The 19,088-nt window shown below is 43.5% G+C and overlaps 1 protein-coding gene across 2 annotated transcripts in view; it reads right to left on the reverse strand.

Moving 5' to 3' along the window:
* The window catches only part of LOC144791889 (glutamine--fructose-6-phosphate aminotransferase [isomerizing] 1), a 214,894-nt gene that overhangs the window by 150,336 nt on the left and 45,470 nt on the right, over positions 1 to 19,088 (reverse strand). For both annotated transcript variants that reach the window (XM_078666670.1, XM_078666669.1), the window contains exons 3-4: positions 8,270 to 8,377; positions 1,362 to 1,487 (exon numbers count right to left, since the gene is read on the reverse strand). In XM_078666670.1, the coding sequence (XP_078522796.1) occupies positions 1,362 to 1,487; positions 8,270 to 8,377 (234 nt within the window). The remainder of the gene's footprint in view (positions 1 to 1,361; positions 1,488 to 8,269; positions 8,378 to 19,088) is intronic.

Genomic DNA, 19,088 nt, shown 5'->3' on the forward strand with positions numbered 1-19,088 from the left:
CACAGGTTCTAAAGTATTTGGGGAAGACTCTGAAGGGACACATGAACATTCTAAAAGGACCTTACCCGCTAACCCTCAACCTCTCGCTCCCCCTTTGAAATCGCTTTTTGCTAGCTCTGACTTTCACCTTGTGCTAGAGAGAAAAACATTTTTGTATTGGATGATGGCAGGTGACTGAAGGCCGGCAAAATCTTTAACAAGGGCCACATAAAACCCTTCCAGCAAATTAAGAAGTTAGGGGGGTAGGAATACTACCATTACACACAACTAAACATTGGGTTCTACACAGAGAGTACAAGTGTTAGCTACCAGGGCCCGAACCCCTGTGATAAACTCATGCAATCTACTGACATAACAAAATGTTGTATCTTACTGGAAACAAAGAACCCCAAAATGTGGAGTTTCCAGAGCCACAGGAAATTAATGGAGCAAGATCACCCATGCAAAACTGGGGGATTAGTGTGTGCCCCCCACATACAAGGTTGATGGGGTTAGCGAGAGGTAAGTCAATTTAATGATACTATATAGATAGTTAATGTAATTATACTGTATTGAAAGTTTGGCTGAGGAGGTCCCACGTTTGAGCAGGTAGCTGCTCTTAGAGACAAAGCAAGTGGTTGTGACCAAGGGGCACACATTGTCACCTTACCCTGATAGATTAGATTGGTACCAGAAACTTATGGCAAACAAAATGGAGAAGACAGCACAAGATCTGGAAGGCAAACGTCGAGATGAAAAATGGGAGTTTTACTGCACTCCTTCTCACAGGACACCAGATTAATGGCATGCTGATGCACCCAGAGAGTGCTGCAGACTGTACTACAGGACCCCTGAAAAAGGGCACAAAGGGTTTATATCTCATCCTGAAAGAGACGATATCTGAGTGGTGGGGGATATTTATGGGGCGGGAGGGAGGAAGGGAGGTCAGGGAATAGGTTGTTAGTATGTAGTCCTTCTAAATCCAATAATATTATTGATATATAAATTCATCTAGTACAGATATGAAAATCACAAATAAGTAAGCCCATGCTGTAGACAGGGCAATCACTGCAAGCTGGAGTATATTGATCCACTAAACAAGCTTGTAAATGAGAGGGAATAATGTGAAAACACACAAGTCTAAAACACTGGCCCATACCAGTTCATTCGTCAAACCATATAGGATTCATTCTTCAGCAGATATCAAACAGATCTATGTAAGCAATCTCTAACGTGCAAAATAAGTCCATAAATAAATGTGTAACAATACCAACTCAATGCTATGTTCTAAGCAAAGCATTCTCATACACCTCCCTACTCTTTATACCGGAGCTTCCTACCGCTCACCTCTCTCTTTTCCTATATCTCAGAGCACCTCTTACCATTGTTTTTGTCAGAGCGTTGTGGGTGGCAATTGACTGGATTTGGTTCACCATGGGTGGCCCAGCGTGTGTGTGCAATTCCCAAGTGCGTATCGAACTCAATCTCCATATCCAAATCTTTTTGTTCTATAAATAAATAAATAAATAAATAAATAAATAAAAACATCAATAATTATCAAAACATCAATAAATAAAACAACATTGTTTGCAGAGAACCAAAATGATTTCCGAAGCCTCCCTGATTTGGGCTTAAATGGAAGATAAATAAATTAACCAAAGAGCAATAATATGGGCCCTGCTGACGCTCCCTACAGTGAGAAAATACAAAGGACTCCTGGTAGACAGTTGCCCAAAGTAAGAGTGAGAGGCAGAGCAGAGAGAAGGAAACTGTATTTACTTGTATCACTAGTTCTCTGTCACAGGTATTCCTTATAAACACAATTTTTCCCATACACATTAAGGCTCACTGAAACACTTTTTATATTTTTCATATAAAAACAAATGAATACATAAAAAAATGGTCCTACATTTTTGAGAAGTTAGAAGTTCTTTTTTTTTTTAGAAAATGGTCCTAAAGAGTAAAGTTAGTCAGTCATCCAGTACATCATAAAAAGCGACTAGAAAGAAACTGAAGATAAACACCAGAATCTGTCAACATTCCCATTATCAGCTACAGAACTAACAAGGCAGTCAGTTTTGAAAGGATCTTGAAACCCCCCCCAACGATCTGACTATACTTTTTCAATATGGGCAAGCAGACTGTGTGGTTTATGGATTGAGAGAAAACCAGGATTACAGCGAAGTAACACTTCCTACCGTGTCATGGGAATTTCTCTGATTCCAATAAACAGTATAACCTAGAACACAGTAACAAAAGTTAAAACAAACTCTGTCTCTGAAGTGGGATTCAAAAGTGTTGAAGGGAAGAGAGTATTAAATTCAAGCAACAAGTTTAAGGAGAGAGGCCTGAACCATTAAAGGACCTGTTCATCAGTCAGAACTAACTAATACAATTGTATTTAGTAAAAGTATGAATCAACTTCTACAAAGCTGCAATGTAAATGTTTGGAATGGAGATGTACCTCATCAAGCAGCAATGGCTGCTTTCCTTCGGTTAGAATGAGCCTTACCAGCCAAGGGAATATTCGCCTTAAGATAGCACAAGGCAATGTAAAATACTATCCATCCACCTATATTCCACTTGGTGTAGTTTACATAGATACTACTTCCAGATCTCGCCACACATCAAGAAACTCCACTGGCTGCCCGTGGCTAGGAGAATAGAATTTAAGGCCTTGACAACTGCTTTCCGTTCTTTCTACAGTAAATGCCCAAGCTATCTGAAGCTGCGTTTATGTAGCTATAAACAAAATAGGCCACTTGGATCTGGCGCCTTGAACCTACTGTGCGTCCCAAGTTTCAAGAAAGCACGTATCGGAGGGAGATACTTTGTGGCAGTGACCACAAAGCTCTGGAACGATTTGCCCAACTTGTTACGACAGATAAAGTGTGAGCCTATCTTTAAGAAGGCCTTGAAAACTTGGCTCTTTAGCCGCGACCCATATTGACTGGATAGCGTCTGTCGATCTAGTGGTCTGCACTTTGTCTCACTGTTCGCGCTCTTATGAATTCTGTTATTATTATTCCACAAAAACTTGAAAAATTACTGTTTAAATTGTGCTAAGTGTTTTGTCTCATCTAAGCAATACTCCAGAGCTCCTTTCACCTGTAAAATATGAACAGATCTTTCTTTAAAAAGAAGTTCTATCTATAAGTTTGAAGACATTATTTAGCTCATACTAAGGAAATGGCCTTCTAAATGTAGAAAATACTTTTTGAGAGAATTTCTAGAATGTTTTACAACGGGAATAGTGAAAACAAAATATAACAGACAGCCTTCTCTTAATAGCATCTCTTCTTGGCATGTTCCAAAGTTCACTAGTTTCAGAAGGCGCCAAATGGATAACCTCTTCCACTTAAAGGTATATGATAGAAGAGTGGAATTACTCCCTTTTTGGTTACTCATACATTCATCTAAAGGTTCAGTTAGCAGTACTGCAAGTGCTCAGGGGCTAGACAGTCAAGCTCAGACGGCAGGGAGGGGTGAGAATCCTGCCTGAGATCTTGGCAAGGTCTGGCATGTGCAGAAGCCTCCTGTGAGGTTGAAACATCAGATGATGAAGGAGGTTTGGAGATCACAACTCTTTCATTCACTACAGAGCAATTATTATCAATCTTGGATTGTTTCAGCTTGGCAATGACCTTCGGAAGCAGGTGGTGGGAGAAAAAGCCAAGGTAAACATCCCTACTCACTCTACCAACAGGGTATTCTCTATGGACAGAGGCTTTGGCAATATGGATGCGTATATTCAAAATTTCTTGAGGTAGAGAACAAAATGATGCATGTTGGGCTGCCCAAGGTTGGGAGATTTCGGACAGAATGTTGTCAGTTAGCATACAGTCATAATCTATGGGGTAGCTGCTGAGATCATGCAAATTTCATTCCTGGACACCTGCGCAGTGCAAAAACATTAGAGCGATGTTTGGTTCCAGAGACCAGTACCAGAAGGACTGCTCCCATTGACATTACTCTGGAGAAGGAAGTCACTTATTAAATTCTTTATTCGCATGCAAGACAGTTTGTACCCCAAAGGAACACTTTTCCCAGCTTTGTGTCCAGTGTGACCCTCAGATATTGCATACTTTGAACAGATTGCAGTATGGAGTTGGAAGAGTTTACTCTGGACACCAAAGTAAAAAAGTAGGTCCCTGGTTGCTTGAAGGCTTTGTCAAAGTTTTACTGTGAATCTGTTTTTTACTACTTGGTTGTCAAGATGCAGGTAATTTAAGATGTTCTTCCTTCTCAGGGCAACAGCTCTCCCTGCCATGCACGTGGTGAATATCCATTTTCACCTTGATATCTTCATTGGAAAGCCTTTGTTTTTTGGAAATGTTCAGGCCCTGCATCTGAGATATCAATTTTGTGGGACTGGCTCACTCAGCAAACACGTGGAAATTCTGGTGGTCATTTTGATGTGGCCAGCACAAAACCAGTACTGGAATGAGCATACACTAATCAAGCTATTTTCTCTCTTGGCCTTAGTTTTATCAAGGTTTTCAATTTTATTTCTGACAGGTAAATTAATAATACCCAATTAAAATACTGCACTAACATTTAAGAGAAAAGGCTACATATAACTGAGAGCATCCAGGAAGCCAAAATTCAGGATCTGCAGTTTCAAATTCAGAACACAGACTGGCACACAGTTAATAAAGCTTTAAGCTACAATTAACTTTTTTTATTGCCTTATTTTTAGCATTCACTTTGTAGGATACTATATTTACTCAAGTTTCTCCCCAGGGCACCATAGAGCATTCACATATGAATACAATGCTGTGGTGTATAACCAAGTTGGATAGAAAGACCGAATGAATAAATCATTATTTGGTACTACTCTACATGGACTCAGGAGTTTAATTTGAATTAGAGGTCTGCTGTAAGTTCACAGTACGCATTTCTGGATTTTACCAAAATAGCAATCAAGGAGAAGACAGGGCAGTGCACATAGGAACATTTATTTGACCATTGTAAACATAAGATGCCTATGGTTGCTTCCCAACATCTGTCAGTAGGCTGTAGCTATGTCACCAAAGTCCGGTGACGATGTGAAGCAAACCTCTAGAACCTTGTGAATGTTCAATCACATTATGTACTTGTCAAACCCATCAGTCCAGATCTATTCTAAAATGAAACTGTGACTATAGGACCACGTGTCTGTTCTAAAACAGGAGCACCTGCACAGCAGGCAGTGAAGGACAGTTGGCCAAAACCAAAGCAAAAAGAATAAGGGTACAAGCTGCAAAAGAACTGACGCATGTCACGGAGCTTGAAGTTTATATAAAAACAGATGTAACACTTTCTTTGCTTCATACTCCACTGGGGATTAAATGGGATCTGCATAGACTTGCAAGGCTTTGTAGTCTTGGGCAGATGTCAGACAATTTGCTTGGCTTGCCATTGTTGGAAAGTGGATTATTGGTAGGGCCAAATGTCAGTCTGCCCCTGGCAATAAGGCCACTGACACAGTATAGGGTTCAGAATAGGTCTTAGAAAATTATTCCTATGTTCAACCCTTGGTAACGTGGCTGCGAGCAGGCAGGCTTAACTTCAAAGACAGGTATGTAAAGCATTTAAAAACACCAATTCAGTAAATAATTAAGACACCACACAAAATAAACATCCAACACCAATTTATAGAAATAGGTAATATTTTTATCTTTTAAATGACACCAAAACGAAAGAAAAATCCACTGTAGGGAACCAGAGATATGAATTTTTAAAGATTAGTCACTTTCTAGTGCTTCGAAACCAACAGTGTCCCTTTTAGTTATTTCGTTTTCTCTGACAGGGACACACCTTTAGAAATTGTTCTGGAGAATTTCTCACCACTGTGTTGTGCAGCCTTCACCAGCAGGCTGGGTCCAGTTAAAACTCCTTCCTGAAGTTCTGCTTGTGAGTCCCAAAGTATCCAACATACAATCCGAGGTTCTGGAATCTCCAAGAGGGTCCTTCAAAGGGTGAAACTTTAATCCTGCAATCCACTTGAACAAAACCCTTACAAATCCACTGGTACTCGAGGCTGGGAATTCTTTGGGGATGTCCAGGTGAGCTCTGTTAACCTGTAGCTTGCAGGGAGTCCACTCTTTAGTTGTTTTACAGCAAGGTAGTCCACAAGGCTGTAGTTTCAGATGGTGCAGTCTTCATAGGGCAGGCCTTAGAAACTGCACTTTAAAATTATCCGCATGGCAACGTCTTGCTTTCTCAAGTTTCAAGCAGGAGATCTGGAGGGCTCTGCCCCTCTCAGATACTTATTCCTAGTTCTCTGGGTCAAGCAGGAGGTCACTTCTGACCAATGGGAGCAGGGTAACTCCTCCAATATATGACCATATCCTGTAGAGTGCGGCATTATTTTGTCCCCGAGTGCATCAAATCTTCCAAATCCATAATGGCTGATTTTCTAGCAAGGAGGTAAGAGCTGGCTAAACACACCCCTAGGATGGCTAATTTACTTAGACTCTCCCCCTGCATCTGCTCATACCTTCCTTAATCCTACTATCTGCCTAAGGTGGGAAGTTCAGAGCTGTAAATGACACTGGTCTCTCTCTACTCTCCTCTTTGAAGACCATGGTTTATGACTCCTCCCCCTGGCCTGGCATTTCTATGGAACAGCACACTGCCCTGCCAGTAGAGTTGATTAACACCAGGGGCCCTTTATCATCTCTACAAGGCAGCCTGGCTAATCCACTTAACTCTGACCAATCAGGGCAGGCAACTGGAAGGCTGAATTTGGACTTACAAACAAGAAAGTCTTATAACTTCTTGTAGGTACACTTTAGGAGAGATTCAACAATATGATAGTGTTGGATTTATCAATACCATTCTGGGAAGTCTTTGAATGGCATTCCTAGCCCTCTCCTATCAAGAGTTATTAATCAATAACTTCCTACCATGTTAACCTTTCTAATAGGGGATTTGCAATGGGAAAAATTACTTGAGCCATTTTTCCAGCACCAGGACTTACAAAAATATATGTTATAAGTACTTGTCTTACAGCTACAGGGAACCATACCCCATGTGCAACTAAGGGAGACTTTAGGGCTTCTGAATCTGTAGTAATATTGCAGATTCTCCATCCTCAGTGCTTCTAGCATCAAAGTCGAATTTGAGCAGCACTTTACCACAATGTGGGGAGTGAAATGTGAAATATCACTTTACCCAGGCATATAAAAACTCATTTTATAAGGGTGTACCTAATAAATAACTCACTCCCCACCTTTGGGATACCTAGGGGAGACCCTGGGGGTCCCTAATATGCCATAACATTATAGGTTATCCATTTTCAAGTACCCCAAACACCAAAGTCAAATTTGGGCACAATTAACTTTTTAAAACCAGTCCTGGCACCCAGGGCTGTTTTTAAACTGACCTCCGGCTTCAGCAGTGCACACATGCAGGTGCAGGAAAAGGCTGCTGGCCTCTAAACTGCCATGTCCCAGGGTACTTGGGACTTCTAGGTAGTTTCAATCCACCTGCCCCGTTATATACTAGGGGCCTATAGAGGAGGTCATGCCAATCACAGGGGTACCCCACCATACCATTGTGTACCCTAGTGTAAATGTAAATGTGGGATACTTGTAAAGCGCACTGTTACTCTACCGGAGTGTCCTGGCGCTGTAGACCGCTGGGGAACCCGTCCTGGGTTTCCCTGTGAGATGGTCCCTTTCTGGGTATCTCCAGGGTGAAACCAGGCATCCCCGGCGTCTGTGGGGGGCCGTTGTAGAGATGAGGCAAGCTTAATGCCCAGAGTTACTAAGTGTGTTCCCTGGTTAAAGTAGGCACTGAGGCGAGAATTATCGAGCCCGTTGACCCTGGTCCAAGACCCTGCCGCGTCGGGAATTGAACCCTGGTCCCGGGCCGTTCTCTGCGTACAGGTCTGCTGCCTCTAACCAGTGAGCCACACCTCTCCACATAGTGTATGTAGGTGTTATGGTGTTTTAACTTTATTCTAATGTGTCTCTTTCAGCATAGCACTGGCCCTGGTTACGCAGAGCCCAGGTTCAGTCAAAATCAGTTACCACTAGTAAAAGCCAGCAAAACGTTGGGGGGTGCCCATGGCACAGGATGACTTTGCAACAGCCATAAGCAGAAAAAATGAGTTACCTAATGTAAATGTTGGCCACATTATTTTCCTGTTGTGTATCATACTTTCAAGTAAAAGGTGCAATGGGTATTCATTATGCCACTAGCACAACATAGCAGGAATCCACCGCCCCCAAAAACACTGGCTCCTCAAGGCATGGTACAGTCAGATACACATTAAATTATTTGAGTAACCGTGAACACTCACTGCTGATTTCCTCATCCAGAGCCTTCACTTTCCCTTTCTTCTTGATGAGATGGATCTTCCTGGAGTTTTCCTCCCAATCCTTGTCATTTCCGCCATCCACTCCAACACCTGATGTGAAAAGGATCACTCAAAATTAGCATTCCTAAATAAGTTAAGCCCAGAGTCTACTTTTTAGTAAACATCTGAAAATGCGTAAGTCACATAGTAATTACTTGTATATACAGGTAGTTTCATGTGCCTTTACTTTAAGATGCATGCAATGCTCAGGGCAGCATTTTGCAGTAACAAAATCATAATCAGTAGATAAATATGGTAAAAAAGATGTCTGGGTTCAAACGTTCGCCCAAGTTCAAACCTCAACTAAGCATACTGGATTCCAGGTCTACAAACTCAAATCCTTGGCAAGAGAACAATCAGTTCTACTCAATAAAGTGAGGTGCCAACCAGTGGTTTACGGTACTTCCCCAGACAAAGACTACAAGAGCAACCACGGTTGAGTAAAATTAAATGACTTTCCCGTAAATGTAGTTTTCCAAGACAGGTGGCACCACAATAACATATTTGGATATGAGACTGGATATTCTTGAAACAAACTATTTAATATGTAGATGTTCGTATATATTTTTCAAAAATTAAAAAATGTTTTTTTCTAAAGCCAATGGATCCAATTTTTTACACCACTGCCCTCCTGCATCAGCTGCTTGACCCTTAGATACCCCAACATCTAAGTTTAAAGTCTTTAGACCTGCTTTAGGTAGAGTTATGTAGATTGGTTACTCGGTCACACACATGATGGATATCCCTCTGCCGTATTACAATTGCATTATATCCAATGGCATGTGTAATATGGTGAACAGGATGTCCACCGCCGAACTTCAAATCAGGCCTGAGTATGTACATGCATTTATCCTTACAAAACTTTTGAGAGTTATTGGGTGGACAGTAGGCAAGTATGTACAAAAATATCAAAGCGGAAGAACTCAATTTACAGGTGAGATTTAATTTTCTTTAGTGTTGCTTCTTTGCTAAATTTACTTAAACATACATCTGGAAACAACGAGCTGGAATGAGGTAGAGCACGAGGTCGCAATCACTCAAACATTTTTAGAACTGCCGAACCTTGGAGAATGAACACTTGCATCCTAAACAGTAAGGGCGGCAAAGCACTTCAACTGATTCCCATACTAATGCTTTAAAGATATTAGTCCAGTGAGTCTGTCCTGAAATGCCAATCTGGTTGCTTTTTCTGTTGAGTGTGTTGTAAATGGATAACTCATTTGATGCCATCTCATAGCCTTGGGCTACTGAAGTTTTTGCCAGCCAAATGCGTTTCAGATTATTTTAAAGCTCATGAGCTACTGTGAAGTTACTCAATCTCCTTTCAACATTTCAAATAAGAAACTGGCTCTCTAGCAAGCAAAATACCCTTTAAAAGGTCATAGGACTGGTTTCTCAAGAAAATTGGTGATGATCTAGTTTGAGGGTGGTGAGGTTTGGAGGCTATTTCCAGGGAGGAATCAGGATTGGTCATATGAGTTACACTATCAATGAGACATAATTAGCGAATAAATCGACCAAGAATGCTTGGTTCTCACATAATCTCCTATATGAGATGACAGCCATCAGAAAAGCAGTTTTCTAAATCAGTTATTTCATAGTGGAGGAATGTAGGTTGTCAAACAGAAGTTACGTCAGTCTTGAAATCACTACATTCATTTCTCTGATGAGGACTGGAGGCACAAATGCAGGAAGGTCCGGTAGTATAGGGTGCAAGAAAAGAGTTTCTTGACCTCTTCCTAGAGCATGCCACTGTGGCTAAGTGACCCATAACACTAAAATGTTTTAATCTTGGCCATGTGGATAATAATTAGCCTTTCATAACAAGGATTTTCTGCACCACATGGCAGACAAAATCATTTTACTTATGTTCAACCACAACATTTGGAATAAGCCACAAAGGCTTAGAGAGGGTGATTTTAAGGCATAAAAAATACTTTGTGCCAACTGATCTAAAACCTGCCACCAACCTTATTGGAGAATATCCCTAGGCATAATAATATCTGCATTAGAAGTGTGCAACTTGAAGCTGGAGGAGACGCCAAAGGCCTAAATAATTTAGACCTGGTCAACACCATACTGGAAAGTTCTGAGGGAGAACCAATCAAACCTGGCAGAGTACATGGAACTGCCCTCAGGCTTCTAAACCAGAACCTTCCCCCTGATATGCTTATGAGAGTGTACTTCTTCTCTTGCAAAGAGGTCATACTGGCTAAGGCCAGATAGGTGGCTTTGGGGAGGGGGGGATGCTGACCTCCTACAAAGGAGCCTAGATTACTCTCTTCCAGGATCACTCTTCAATAACCAAACAAAGCCTTCAAGCCAGTCAAGGCTCTACTACAATCTGAGGACATTACTTATGGCTGAGGTCAGTCTTTTAGACAGCCCTTCCATTGGGACCTACAAAAAGTGCTCCTTCTCCTCACTGCAAAAAGCTCCAGTGACACTGGAAATGGCCAGTGAGAAGGAAGCGGACTCCCATCCATTAAGGGAATTGGGTGCCAGGAGCCACATAAAAAAGATGTCATAAAGTCTCCAGGAGATATAAACAAGGCCGCCCTGATAAATAAGAGAGAACAAGTGATCCAGTATCTATTTAAAGTCAAGGCTGACTCGCATGTCAATGCTCCAGTCAATTAAGGCAGCAAACAACAAGAGCATCTAACTAACTGAACAGGCATAGTCACACACAAAGGGGTCTTCCGTGACTGATTGAGACTTAAATTGATGCAATGGAGGCTGGTGGTCTCTGGAGCTTTGCGTGGAGATGGTTGGGAGAAAGTCAGCAGGGCCAATTATCCCAGATTATGTTTTTTTTGGGTTAGACAAAACCTTTAAAGCCTTAATAGACCTTTCTGTTAGATTGATTTCTTTGGATATTTGGGGTGCTTTTTGCGGATGACCTAATCTGAGTAGCCTACAAGTTCAAACTGTGTTGCGAAAGACAGTGATATTGGGGAGGAAAGAGGCAAGGGAAGAGGAATTGAAGAAACCTATAACTGTAGAGACTCTATACTCACCTCTATGCTATCACATTAAAAGACAGGACCAGGCCAACCAGTCACAACTAAAGAACACCTCCACACAAAGCTTGAGATGGGGCGCTTGACAGCCACTATGTGTAATGTTGGAGCATAAATGGAAACACTTAGACATCTTTACAGGAGTTGGTCAGTCTTAAGGCATAAATTAGTTTCCTACAAGAGACAGGTTCTCTGTACAGACTAGAGTAGAATTTCATGCATGTCTCTCAGAGATCATGACCTGGATGAACCATAGCTTCCTGAAAATTAACGCCGATAAAACGGAAGTGATAGAATTCGATCATGGCCAGTCCCTGTGGAATGACACCTGGTGGCCGATTGATGCCGGGAATTATCCTTATCCCATCCCCAAAGTCAGGAATCTCTGGGTCATCTTTGATGACCAGTTGAATTCTTCTGCACAAGTGAATAGTCTCACTTATTCCGGTTTCTTTCTATTAAAAACTTTGAAAAAGATCTTTCCGTTTATCTCACAGGAACTACAAAAGACAGTGATGGTGAGTCTCTTTTTGTCTAAACTAGACTACTGCAATGCCCCTTTTTGGCATTGACAAGACTCAGATGAGGAAACTCCAGTCCTTACAGAATGCGGCAGCAAGACTGCTATTGAATATCCCTAAAGGACAATCGACTTCAGCGGGTATTAACACACTGCACTGGCCTCCTATCCAACAGCAGGTGGAATTTAAGGCTTTGTGCCTGGTTCACAAAGCACTTTAAGATGGTGGTGCCGAGGACATTTCAAGCATGTTTTCACCTTACATCCTTCCGCGCGCCCTTAGATCTGCCAACTTAGGTTTACCTCAGATTGCTAAGATTAGGCCGGCAAGATGGGGATAAAGGACATTATCGAACGGCGCAGCAAAATTATGGAACGAATTGCCAACGGCCATGAGATTCCAAGCAAATCGTCAGCTTTTTAGGATAGATCTGAAAACATCGCTTTTCTCATCCATCTAGTCCATCTAGTCTTTCTGGTAATATAAGCCTTTTTCTCGGACATACACTAGCACCAAGACACCACGGCAATCGAGCGCTTTATAAACATACATCCTATCCTAGGATGCAGACCCGGCTATGTGCCAAGCAATATTACACTACAGCCCTGACTAAGATAGCAGGGTGGGAATATTCTTGCGCTCACGCCACTCTTTTTTGGTGAATTAGCCACCATAAGAGGGACGATGGATAGCAAATAATGGAATGTGGGAGGGGCACCTGTTGTTCCTTGCCCTTACAAGGGTCAAGTAATGTTACCAAAACAGTCTATAGGAGGTTGTGGAGTTTTACACAGATATCATAATTGTAGGTGGGAGCCTTCAACCTAGTATTCAAAATACTTCAGGATAGATCCAAGCAGCATGTACTGGGGGGAATGAAAGATCCTGGCGGAAGGGCGAGTGTAGCTTAAAGACCTGGCACCACTATTCCCTTACTGTTGAATACTCACATTTCTCTGCAGCCCACCAGATGTTTTGAGAATCAACTATACGCTGACAGATAAATGCCTATTGAATGTATTCAAGTAGGTGGACCAGGATCCAGAGAAACTGTCAGATTACAGCCGATTATCAGCAACATCCTCCTATTAGGCCCTGGAGAGGACAAAACACAAGGGGACCTGGCACTTGAACAACCACACCCCAAAGGACCCAGCTGTTGTAGACACCTACAGGAATCAGATCCTAGAGTGCATGACATTCAACAACACATGGGACATAAGTAGGGGATTTGTGAGGGATGGCATGAAAACAGGGATCTCAGCCTTACTGATGCGGGAAGTTGCTTGCCTCAAGCTTGTGAGAAACATATTGCTTTCCAAGTGAAAGCTAGAACTCCAGGAGTTAGAATTGAGAGAAACATAAATCCAATCCCTAAAAGAGAATCTGCATACCTGACAAATGTAACAGGACATAAATGCACTATAGAGAAAGACAAGTACATGTTGGTCAGATTGGGGACATTCTTCCGCAATGGAGGCAATAAGGCTAGCAGACTTCTAGCTAAGAATGCTACAGGCCTACCAATCACGGAGCTACATCAGGGAGATCTGGGATAAGAAGAGAGAGGTCTAAGGATCTAAAGACAGTCAACTCTGGGCAGGCCAAACGTTTTATTAAAACTTATACGAGTCACACCTCACTAACCCGCAGGCTAGATGCTACTGTTTAGGCTTTGTGTCACAGCCTCGACTCAACAAGCATGAACAGAACAGCTTTACAATCCAATAATCAAGGAGGAGGTGTTGACAGTCAGCAAGCATGAAGACTGCCAGGTCTCCAGGCCTGGATGGTGTCTCTGTACTTAGACTTTTGCCCCTCAATGGGTTCCGTGCTTAATCAAAATTCAACTGCTCCCAGGTAGTAACATGCTCCATGGCAGAATCAATGATCTCTTTCATTGTTAACGAAGGCAAAGACCCCACACTTTGCGCTACATACCACTTAATATCAGTGCTAGGATTCAAGACAAAAATCTTCAGCAAAGTTTTAGCCCATCAGCTAGATGATGTAATGCCTACGTTGAGCTACGAAGACCAGACAGACTTTATACAAGAGCACAATTCTAGTGATAACAAAAAACAAAAAAACACTTCATCCTATAGATATAGCACAAAAAAAAAAAAGGTGTGGCTTTCGTCAATCAAAGCCTAGCCATGTGCTGAACAGGGGATGGCCACTGTGTGCCAATGACCCAACACAGTTGAATTCTATGTCTCCCAAATCACCAGACCAATGCTTGTAGTGTGGGATTTCCTATCCCATAGATTGTTAGCCAATTACACCACTCACACTTCCTTAGGCCACTAATTGGCAACCTTGACTGCATGCCCGGGTTGGAGAGACATGGATTTAAGATGTAGAATCAATGGTTCTCTTGGCCGCATGGTTGCTTCAGTAAAGGGATGATTAAGCCTTTTGTTGATGTTAAGGCATATGGACTTACAGAACCAGAAAGCTTCCATTACTCGCAGACGAGACACTGGGTTTACATCCGGAAGTCATGAGGGGAACAATAATGAACATTGCTTCAGTTCAAGATTTCTTCAGACATTCTCCTCGAGCTAATGCCTAGTCTCTAAAACATGCACACTTCTAAATGCACAGCCCTAATCAAACAACCACCTCTACCAATTTCAATAGGAAAGTAACTTAACATCATCCTAGACACCTAGCAATAGGAGTCTTTTTGTCTGAGTCAACAATGATTCAAGACTTGCACAAGGGAAAGAGACAGTCTACAGGTGACAGTACACTCTGGAGAGATATGTATTATAGAACTTCCCAATGGTGAAAAGGTTCTTGACAGACGTCTGTTTTTAAAGTGCCCCTTCTTGACATGGTCAACACAACTTTTTACCTGGTATTTAATGCAATCTTGACAGAAGTGCTCTGGGATTTTGCTTTACAGGTCCCCAGTGTCAGATCTCTTTCCCAAAAACTGTAAAATTATTCCCCCAATTGGGGAGAACATACCTGCACGAGCAGATGCCCCTGTGGTGTCCATGTTGATTCTTGGACATTGCCAGTAAACAGGAAAGCCACCTTGAGTACATGTACTGGGAATTGGTGATTACGAGTTCCCCAGCTACATGATGGCTTCACTGAAACGAAATCTGTCTGGTATCAAACATCTCGCATTAATAAGCACAAACTGATTCCAGTGCTGGATTTATGAACACATGCACCAATAGGGCACCTTAGAGGTGCCCCCTGACAAACTGCCAACGAATATATGATGATACTTCACAAACTGAAACAATGTATACTTTCACAACGTTGTTTTTAGTTCGCAAGTACCATTACAACGCATTTCTCTATAACGCATACCATTACTTCGCATTTGCTTAAAAATGCATATGAAATGTCTTTACAATGGAACCGAATTCCCCGCATAGATTTATTTATTTAATTTTGAGATTTATAAAGCGCTCAAATACCCGTAGCTGTCTCGGCGCCACAGACAACGGTATATGCTGGGCGGAGTGAGTTATTGGTTGAATAGCCAGGTTTTGGACATTTTTCTAAAGGTGAGCAAGGACTGACCTGATCTGATCTGTAACGGAAGTGAGTTCCAGAGTTTAGCAGTGGTGACGTTAAATCGCTTATCGCCCCATGTAGCCATTTTGACGCGGGGAACCTTCAGCAAGAGTGCAGTGGCTGAGCGTAAAGCCCGGTTAGAAGTGTTAGTTGCTAGCTCCTTTATGAGAAATGAGGTCCAGAGTTACGCGTGGCCTTAAAGGCGATGCACAAAGCCTTAAATTTAGAGCGATTCTTCACTGAGAGCCAGTGATATTTTTTGGGGCACAGTGCACAACGACCTCAATCCAGAATACAGGGTCTTACATGCCAAGGAAGTTTAAGAGTACTGGGCCTTGTACACAGAGAGAAGTAAATCCTTAACAAAAGTGATGAGAATGTTTTTTAAGAGTGTACGATTTAGCAACAGCTGATTTTAACTTAGTGGGCTGGAGTTGAGTGGCAGACATGGAAGGAGTTGAAATTGTTTTATGCGATGAAGAGGTTAGGTAAGGCTTTATTGGGAAACATTATGTTATGTTAAATGGAGTTTTGTTAAGCGCTCAGCTACTCAAACAGAGTGTCCCGTCGCTGTCAGACCCAGGAACACCACAACCAAAGCAAGGAGATTATTGACAGAACAGCCATGTTTTAAGCTCTTTCCTGAAAGACAACAGATTCCCGCTCTTTCTCAATGACAATGGCAGTGCATTCCATGCACGGGGTGCATGATATTTGAAAGAGCGACCCCCCTTCCTAGCATGCCTAATTGCCGGGATAGTGGCCAGAGACAATGACGCAGAGCGTAAGGCTCTGGACGGATAGTGAAAACCAATCCTCTTCCTCAGGTACCGAGCACCTGTGCCGTGGAGTGCCTTAAACGCGATGGTCAGCGCCTTGAACTCGATACGTTTCCGAATCGGCAGCCAGTGGAGAGATTTCAACAATCCTGCCGCATGGGATCTCCGGCCAAGGCCAAAGATTGCACGAGCGGCCGAATTCTGTACCACCTGCAGGCGGGAAAGAAGGTACTCAGGAAGGCCGAAGTAGAGCACATTGGCATAATCCAGCCTTGATCCTACCAAGGCTTGCACCGTGCTTTTCCTGTGGGCAATGGATAGGAAAGGGAGAAATTTTTGAGCATTTTTAATATCCCAAAGCATTGCCCAACCAGGCCCATAATCTGAGGTTTAAGAGTAGGACAGTTATCTATCTTAACTCCGAGATTCTTAGCCGCCACGGTGTCCGCAGAAGGAGGAAACATAGCAGCCGGCCACCAGGACTTCCAACAAGGGTCCGGTAGACATCCAAAGAAGAGAACCTCCGATTTGTCTGAGTTGCATTTCAGCTGGTTAAGTTGAAACCAGGTAAAAACCGCACCCAGGCAACTCTTAATGAGTTCTCCATCGAAGTCCATGTTCTTTCCACAAGTGAAAAGGAGCTGGGTGTCATCGGCGTATGAGACAATCTGGACACCAAATGACCCAGCCAGCGCCGCCAGAGGGGACATATAGATATTAAAGAGAGTGGGGCTTAGAATCGACCCTTGAGGGACTCCCACCTCCATCGGCGGTACTAAGGCTGAGTACGGAGGGGCCCAGACTGTCTGTTGTCCGTTTGAGAGAAAGGACTCAAACCATCTGAGCACCGTTCCCCCCACGCCAATCTCCAAGAGTCTTGCCAGGAGACGGTCATGGGGAACGGTGTTGAACGCCGCCGACAGATCTAACAACACCAGCAATGCTTTCCCTCCGTTGTCCTGGACCTCCTTGATTGCTTCCGACACCTCCAGCAGCGCCGTTTTGGTGCTCATATTTGCCCGAAAGCCGGACTGGGTATGATGGAGGACACCATGTGACTCCACAAAGTCTGAGAGGACAGTCTGCACATGTTTCTCCGCGACCTTGGCCAGAACCGGGAGCAAAGAAATAGGCCGATAATTGGCATGCATACTCGGGTCTAGGGACGGCATCTTTAAAAGAGGGAGAACTAAAGCTTGTTTCCAGGCTGGCGGCACTACCCCCGTCTCAAGAGAGAGATTCAAAATTGAATTAATGATGGGGTTAATGACATATGACATTTTTGCTAGATACTTAGCGGGACAGGGGTCCAGCGGCGAGCCAGATCTCATTTGAGATAGAAATTCCAGCGAAGCTTGCGGCTCAATGGGAGGGAAATACGCAAGAGTGGGCTGTCCCGCGGCAGGGAAGAAGGAGAGAGGTCTCAAGTTAGAGGCTACCACAGTCGCAGCAGGAGGAAACGTAGCCTGGATGCTTTTGATCTTATTAGCAAAAAAGCTTGCCAGTTGGGAGACCCAAGATTCCAAAAAGTAACACTTGGGGGTAATCGAGTCCGGCGATGTGAATTCCTTCACAATCAAGAAGATTTCGTTACTGGTGTTAATGGCCTCCTCGATTCTCCTGGCAAAGTAGGATTTCTTAGCAGCATAAATTTCCTTAGGATATTGTATTGTATTGTATTGTATTGTAAGGGGTGCTTATAGAGCGCACTGACACCATGGGTTTCCTGGCGCTGATATGCCTTGACGCGACGCCTATAGGCCTCCTTCAAAGGTACGTAGTAATTTGATCGCCAAGCTCTTTCAGCCTTCCTGCAAAGCCTACGGCTGGCGTGGAGTGCTGGCATAAACCACGGTGCTGAGGCACGAGTAGAGTTCTTAAGAGTCTTCTGGGGAGGGACCAACTCCCCAAGGCATTGCGCTAGCCACGATTGGAAAAAATCAAGTCCCTCCTCTAAATAACCTGTCGACGGGCAAGGATGTGACAACAGGTACTGTGCAATCATGTCCGGTGACACTCGATGGAAGGCACGGGGTGTCTGGGGCAAATGGCCAATCCCTCTAATGGAAGGGCTAGAATTGTACTGAATATCAAAGTTCACCAACAGATGGTCAGACCACAACACAGGTTGAGGGGGTCAACAGCAATAGGGATTGTAGAATAAATTTGATCCAGCATATGCCCCTTGTTGTGGGAGGGGGAAGCCAGATAAGGCAGCAGGCCCAGCGGTTTAGTAGTCTCCAAAAGCTTGATGGTATCAGCAGCAGCAGGTAAATCCAGGTGGATGTTAAAATCGCCTAAAAGCATGCAGTGCTTCAACTGCACACTCATTGCCGCAATCACCGAATTTAGCCCCTCGTGAAAAGACCCGATAGGCCCAGGGGGCCTATAGACCAACAATCCCGCACAGGAGTGGGTGGGTGAGAGTATCAGACAGAATCCCAAAGCTTCTGCCCCGTGAATATCATCCGTTGGGACAATTGAACACTCAAAGCGTATATCAATCACCAGCGCCACTCCACCCCCGCTGCCCGTACCCCGATCTTTCCTCAGCCTAAAATAGTTGGGGGAAGAGCATTGGCGACATCCGGACCGGACGCCTCGCCCAGCCAGGTTTCTGTCAGGAAGAGGCAAGCAGGTTTAGAATTTGATAATAGATCAAACAGGTCCTGAGCGTGTTTGCTCACAGACCGGGTATTCAGAAGAGCACAGGTAATACTGCGTTTCGGCGGTCCCCGACCAGGCGTCAGCTCATAGGAGTATCCAACTTCCGCGGGGGCCCCCCCACACCAGTCCTCATTCAGAAACCAACCACACCCGGCGCAGTAAAAATTGCCCTTAAAGCAGCGGCCCTGCACAGAAAAGCCGTTATTGCTATTTCCTCTTAAACTCAGGAGAT

Source organism: Lissotriton helveticus, chromosome 11, assembly GCF_964261635.1.
Source record: "Lissotriton helveticus chromosome 11, aLisHel1.1, whole genome shotgun sequence".
Lineage (NCBI taxonomy): Eukaryota > Metazoa > Chordata > Amphibia > Caudata > Salamandridae > Lissotriton > Lissotriton helveticus.